General features: G+C 37.1%; 1 protein-coding gene across 1 annotated transcript; it reads right to left on the bottom strand.

The window, feature by feature from the left end:
• Positions 1–5,799: 5,799 nt before the first annotated feature.
• Positions 5,800–6,969, bottom strand: LOC108358846 (uncharacterized). The gene has a single exon (XM_017610344.1). It carries the CDS (start codon positions 6,967–6,969, stop codon positions 5,800–5,802), a length of 1,170 nt encoding a protein of 389 aa, XP_017465833.1.
• Between the last annotated feature and the right edge of the window lie 288 nt (positions 6,970–7,257).

Here is a 7,257-nt window from a genome sequence, read left to right as displayed (position 1 = left end):
TTTGAAAAACCGCATAAATTCAAATCCGCATAAAAAAGAACCGCATAAAAAGAGACCTAAGTGTATAAGTTGAAATTTTATAAGAAATTATTGAACATTAAAAACATTATACCTACATAGATATGTATGCACATATGTGCCTACCTAGTAGATAAAACTGGTCCAAATAGCACGAATCTATTCTTCTGTGCATGAGAATATATACAAACATATGTGTATATACATATGTATGTATATACATATCTGCATGCGTGCATACAATCCTTTACTCGAAATTCTTAGTTGCTGCAATTTTTATCCCATACATTTTTGCCGACCAAACAACGCGTTTGCCTGTCTAATCTGCTTGCCTCATTTGCCTCGCTCGTTTACTCGCCTCGCTTGTCTGCTGCTGCAAATGAGTGCCTCGCTCGCAACGACGCCCTCGCGAGGGCAGAGCTAATGAGGCCCTCGTTTGCCTGCCGCTCTACTCTTGCGCTGGCCTCGTTTGCTTACTCGCTCGCTGGCTGCTCAGCGCGTGCGCTCGTACTTAACGAGTGCTCATTTGCAAACAGCCTCGCGTGTTGCTCGTGTGTTGCGCTAGCTCAGTGCAAACTAACGAGCGAGCGAGGGGCTAAAATGGGGCAAATCCGAACCCTGGTTGCTGCCACTGCCAAAGAAGATGAGCTAAATAATCAATCAGCCAACCAATTGACCGAGATTGATGTGTCCATACTAAGTGAAACAAGTTTGAGTTATAAATAGTTTGCATTTTTATTTTCTATATTAAATTACCCAAATAGCTTTTCAAAAACTTTCGCATTGAATAAATTTTTTACAAAATGTTTCCTTCTGATTCGTATAACATATCATTTGTTAAATCAGTAATAAAGTTTAATTTCTCTTATAAAATTTCATTTAAATTTTATTACCACTAAATGCGGCTTTCCTATGAAACATACATACATATGTTCATACAAACATTGTTCACACGTATGTATGGATATTCACTTTTATAAATAAGTATTTAAAAATTGATTTACTGTTTGTCACTATTTACTAATTATCACTATTGGTTTGCTTAGGTTGTAACTGCATACGATTTTTTTAATATTACATATACGTAGTATATGCATACTTACATATTTATTTACTTAGTTTACTATAAAATTAAAATAAAGAGGTTCGTATAAAAAAGTCTTTGATGTTAAAAAAATTAGAACAAATATCAATATCTTTTTACTTATCTATGTCGACACTTAGGAATTAAGAATTGTCATGTGTGTATGTATGTATGTACGTGTGTACATATGGGCTTAATTATGTGTTTGTAAATTAATCTACATTCTAACTAATAACCGGAATAAAACATTTTAATAATGCATTATTAATATTTACAATATTTTTAATAAATATCGTATATAAATATATTTTAATCTTTTTAATAATGTGTTCACTTAAATTAACGCATGTATGTGTACGTATTAGGCATTAATTATAAATCAGTAAATATTTAATAAATATATTTTAACAATCTCACACGATTATTCTAACTAGTAAAACATTTCTTGATGTGTCCACTGTAAACATCTACATATGTACATTCATGTGTATAGGTTACCCTGCAACAGCGTGCGACTAATCTATAAAGAGAGTACTCCAACATTAGTCTCAATAGGGTACAATTAGACATTAATTAGCCGCCAGAAGCCTCATACGGGTATTATTGAAAATCAATTAGTCCTCCACTTATCTCTAATGCCGTGGTTATGCTACCAATTTCGATTGGCAATTGTTTTTGTGCACAGCACGGAGTCAGAGAATTTTCGAACTCGAACAGCCAGCACTATCCTCCTCTGAAAAACGCTCTGTTTTCCCCATTTTAAAATTCGAAAATCCCATTTATAAATATTAAGTATTGAAAGTTTTTAATTGCAATATACATATCGCTAGCTTAGAGTGAAAAGTTGCCAAGTCCACTTTTTATGAAAACTCATATTTTGGTATAGGAAGCAAGAGATATTAAAAACGCATCGTTTCGAATATGATAAAGGTACTTGTTTTATTTTTTCTATATTATATTCAACGCAAGACAAATTTGCTAAGTCCAAAAGAGGCACCGAAAATCCGACAAAACAAAATAATACAAAATCTTTTAATAAAGATCGAATCCTTCTTATTCGTATGCCGGTGCTTTGCTTTTGTTATAATTTTTTAATTCTCTTTATTTGAATATAGCAAACGGAATGAAAATTTTTAGACAGGAATTGCAAATTTCCTTTAACCAAACCAATTAATACAAATCGTTCTTTATAGATATTTTCCAAGTGTTAGAAGCTGCTGATGTTTTGACTTCATTAATACTTTGGTAAAAATACCTGCTGTGTATTTTAATGAAATATGACCTTGTTAATAAATTTCGCGAAAGTGATGCACTTTGATGTCAATGTGCTTGCTTCAATGTTGTTGCTTTTTTAACGCATCTCCCAAATCCAAGTTTTACAAGTAAATTTCGAATAATGATGGAGAACTATCGATGGGGCTATCGATAGTTAATTTTGTCGCCACTATCGAATTTTTCTAAACACTATCGATAGTTGTATATTGCTCACATCACTGTTAACTAGACGCCGAGCAAGTTCGTGGTAAAACATAAGTATATAGTTTTTAATATATAATTTACAAATTAAACAAATAATAAATATTTTTAATATATATTGGCGCTGTTGCTGTTATTGGTGTTAGGCATGGATAAATTCATTCAAAAAGCAGGTAAGTAATATAATATATGTATGTACATATGTATGTGCATACAAGCAAGTATGTTCCTTACAATTTCAAATTGAATATGTTCATTAATTGTTTTGTTCAAGGCTCGAACAAAAGTGATGCGCCGGATTCGGTTGAAGATTCAAGCGATTCGGAAAAAGAATATAGGCCAAACAAAAGAATACGAAAACGAACGTCCCAAGTTTGGAATCATTTCATAAGTTCAACTAATAAAAGGTACGCTAAATGTAATTTTTGCGGTAAGAAATATAAGACCAGTGGCAACACGTCAAATTTGTTCGACCACCTCAAGCGAATACACCCTTCTCNCAACCTTAAACAAGTTAACGTTGACAAGATTTTGTTTGTAAACAAAAATCTAAATTTGAATATTTGAAAAATTTCAATAGTGTTCCAACATCTACACCTAACAGAGGGTTGAGTTTACATATTTTCTTTAAAAAAAAAATAACCTCGTTTGGTTTTAAACCAATTTTTACAATTGTATGTTGTGAGCTCTATTGTTTGTAAACATATTCTTCTTGTTTTTTCATAAAATGTGTTATTGAAATACACCATCTCATTTTGTTTAACACAAGTTATAAGTTGTCAACTCTTTGCTTGTACAAATAATCTTTATGGTTTTTCTTGTTACGACATAGTAAAAGAAGAAACGATCAAATTTTCAATTGCCGAATTCTTCTTGACCTTATTTGTCATAAAATGTATAATCAAATTTGCCCATTTACAAAATGTTATGTCCGGTTTTTTCACCAATAAATTCTAAATTTATCAAACACTAGCCGCCACTACCCGCGGGTTTCACCCAACGCCAGAATGAATTAAAGGGGTCATGTGACTTGTGGTTCCGAAGTTATGGCAAAAAATTGCAAGCCTATGTTAAGTGCTACGCCCCCTTTTACAAACTCATTTATATATACCTTACTATAAGCACCTTCCATAGATATGTCTGCATACCCAATGTTATGTTTATGTGACTTATAGTTCCGAAGTTATAACTGGTAAACAGACACATTCTTGTTTATATATACCTTACTATAAGTACCTACCCTAGATGTGTCTGCATACCACATTTCAAGTTCATGTGACTTATGGTTCCGAAGTTATGACTGACTAAAAATTCCACGCCTATGCTATCTGCCCCGCCTCCTTTTACAAACTTAGTTATATCTACCTCAGGATAAGGATCTACTACAGATATGTTTCCATACCAAATTTCAAGTTCATGTGACTTATGGTTCCGAAGTTATGACTGACTAAAAATTCCACGCCTATGCTATCTGCCCCGCCTCCTTTTACAAACTTAGTTATATCTACCTCAGGATAAGGATCTACTACAGATATGTTTCCATACCAAATTTCAAGTTCATGTGACTTATGGTTCCGAAGTTATGACTGACTAAAAATTCCACGCCTATGCTATCTGCCCCGCCTCCTTTTACAAACTTAGTTATATCTACCTCAGGATAAGGATCTACTACAGATATGTTTCCATACCAAATTTCAAGTTCATGTGACTTATGGTTCCGAAGTTATGACTGACTAAAAATTCCACGCCTATGCTATCTGCCCCGCCTCCTTTTACAAACTTAGTTATATCTACCTCAGGATAAGGATCTACTACAGATATGTTTCCATACCAAATTTCAAGTTCATGTGACTTACGGTTCGGAAGTTAGAGCTGATTAAATAATTCACGCCTATGGGAGTTGCCACGCCCCCTTTTCCAATACCGCCATTTTTTCCCAGGAGTATGGAATTAATTCTGTTTATCTCGACAGCAAGTTCCAATGCTCTACCACAAATATTTCAAGAGATATACAACATGAAAATGTTCGTTAGTATAGGACGTGCCACGCCCTCTTTTCGAGTACTACCCATTTTTCGCTATGCCTATAACCTTCCCGGGGTAAAAGCAAATAAGTGTGCAAAGTTTCGTGCGATTCCTTGCCGCGGTTTAGAAGTTATAAGGTAATAAACAAACAGACATTCGAATGTATACAGCATCGATAGTTTTCCAACACTAATTTCGAAAGTAAATTATTGATTTCGCTGCACTGAAAATAGCCATATATTCTGCTTCTGCTGTGCTAAGCAGAATGTGTATTCATTGGGCGTTTCATACCAAAACGGACGGGGTTCACACTTCATGTGTTTGATTTGTTTCAAATTTTTGGGGTTCATGCATAAGCATAAATAATAAATAAATATGAAATTTGAGCTTGATTAATAAATTTTTAGAAACTTTAGAGCAAAAAAAACAAAAAAAAATCGATCTAATAGTTTTCCAAATATCTCGTGAACGGGGCGAGGAAAAAATTTAAAAAAAAATCACACATACACACATCAAAATTCTCTATGAAAAGAAATATTTAAAAATTTTTTTTCTTGAAAAATTTTTCACATACAAATTTTTTGATAAAAAAAATTATTTTTTGAAAATATGCCATCTCATAAATAATTGAAAAAATCACAGTGATAGCTCTGAGTATTGCGCAATATTTATGTATAGTGTTATGGGGTACAAAAGCCGTCAGCATAAAAAAATATTAAAAACGCAATTTTGCAGTGGCTTAAAACTTGCACTTTATTATACTAAAATTTATTGGAATACAAAAATTTGTAATGTACTCATTTTACTTAACTTCGGTGTAAAAAAAAATAATAACTGACTATCCGAATTCGCAACGTGAGTGTGAACCTTCTTCCGTAGCCCCAACTCGGTTGTGGGCGGGTTAGAAGAGGCTTGCTTCCAAAACTGGTTTGAAGTGCTGAGAAAATCTGGACCAGTCCACCATTGCTCATAGTGCAAAAGTTCGAGCGGCGTTATGCCTCTAGAGGCGCAATCCGCGGGATTTCTTTCAGAGCGTACGTGATTCCAACAATCAGGCGGTAGAATTTCGTGAATATCAGCAACACGATTGGCAATAAACGTCTCCCATCTGCTGGGATGTGCTTGCAAGCATGCCAACGTGATTGTAGAGTCTGTCCAAGCAAACAGAGGGTAACGGAGATCGCTCCGACTATGTTTTACACTTTTACCAACTTGGCAGCAAGATGGGCCGCGCACAGTTCCAGGCGAGGTAAAGAAGTTGGTTTTATTGGCGCCACTTTGGTCTTGGACGAAACTACTGCAACTGTGACGTGGCCATCGCTGTGAACAGTACGGGCGTACATAACTGCAGCGTAAGCGCGCTCAGAAGCATCAGCAAAAATATGCAACTCTGTGAGCGATCCAAACGTTCCAGAGCCGAGCCAGCGATTCACCTTCAAGTTCGCCAATTGCTGCAGCTGTGAACGATGATCAACCCACAGCCTTGCAATTGTGCCTGGTATCAGCTCGTCCCATCCAACATCGGCTCGCCAAATGTCCTGAATCCACATCTTGGACCTTATTGTCACAGGTGCAAGCAAACCCAGTGGATCGAAAATAGTACTGGCGTCAGATAAAAAGGCTCTCTTAGTTAGAATAGCAGGTGGCCGATTCAGGTCCACTGTGAATGTGAAATAGTCGCCTTCTATGTTCCAAATGAGGCCTAGCGCGTTAACGTCCTTATCGTTGACCATGTAATGCGGTATATTTTGAGATGCGTTGGATATACTCTCATTTAGCTCTGCACAGTTAGATGCCCACTTCCGCAGTTCAAAGCCGCCTTCTTTGAGAATGCCAGATACAGCTTGTTGAAGTGACTTAGGTTCTGTTTTGCAAGAAGCCCCAGTTAATAAGTCGTCCATATAGAAGTCCTTGAGGATTACAGCCACGGCTTCCTTGCAGCTACTAAACGGGCACTTAGCAGTTTGTTGCATCGACTTTACTGCCAAGTGAGACGCGGCGGCCACCCCATACGTTACGCGCAGTATCCGGTAATCCTTAATTGGTGAATACGGATCGGGACGCCAAACGATTCGCTGCAAGTCGACTTGCTTTGGTGAAACGCAGACTTGTCGGTACATCTTCGCGACGTCTGCGGTTACCGCGTACCGATGCGTTCTGAAGCGCAGCAATATGGAGTATAGATCTTGTTGCAGTTGAGGCCCGACAAACAGTGCGTCATTTAGCGAATTCCCTGTGGTAGTTTTGGCGGACGCGTTGAAAACAACACGCAGCTTGGGCGCTACACTGGACTCCTTTATTACTGGGTGATACGGCATATAATACCCTTCGCTCGTCGTTTCAGATACCACCTCCATGTGACCCATTTAAATAAGTTCTTGCTTGAACTCATTGTAACATAAGCGCAAATCGTAGTTACCTGCGAGCCTTCGTTCGATGCGTAACAGGTTGCGAACCGCGAAGTTGCGTGACTCGCCCAATGATACGTTAGGTTTTAGCGGTAACTCAACGACAAAGCGACAGGCGTGCTCTTGTGCGTGGAATCGAAGTGCCTTTCACAGAAACTTTCTTCGAGCGTTAGATGCATGTTTTGCGGCAACTCTTCCAGCTCCCACAATTTAGCGAGCGCTCGATCCAGATGGACGTCGCAATGC

Source organism: Rhagoletis zephyria, unplaced genomic scaffold (genome assembly GCF_001687245.7).
Source record: "Rhagoletis zephyria isolate East Lansing unplaced genomic scaffold, Rhagoletis_zephyria_1.1 Rzeph_scaffold_00304, whole genome shotgun sequence".
In the NCBI taxonomy this organism is placed as follows: Eukaryota; Metazoa; Arthropoda; class Insecta; order Diptera; family Tephritidae; genus Rhagoletis; species Rhagoletis zephyria.
This window is presented reverse-complemented; position numbering and strand designations above follow the sequence as displayed.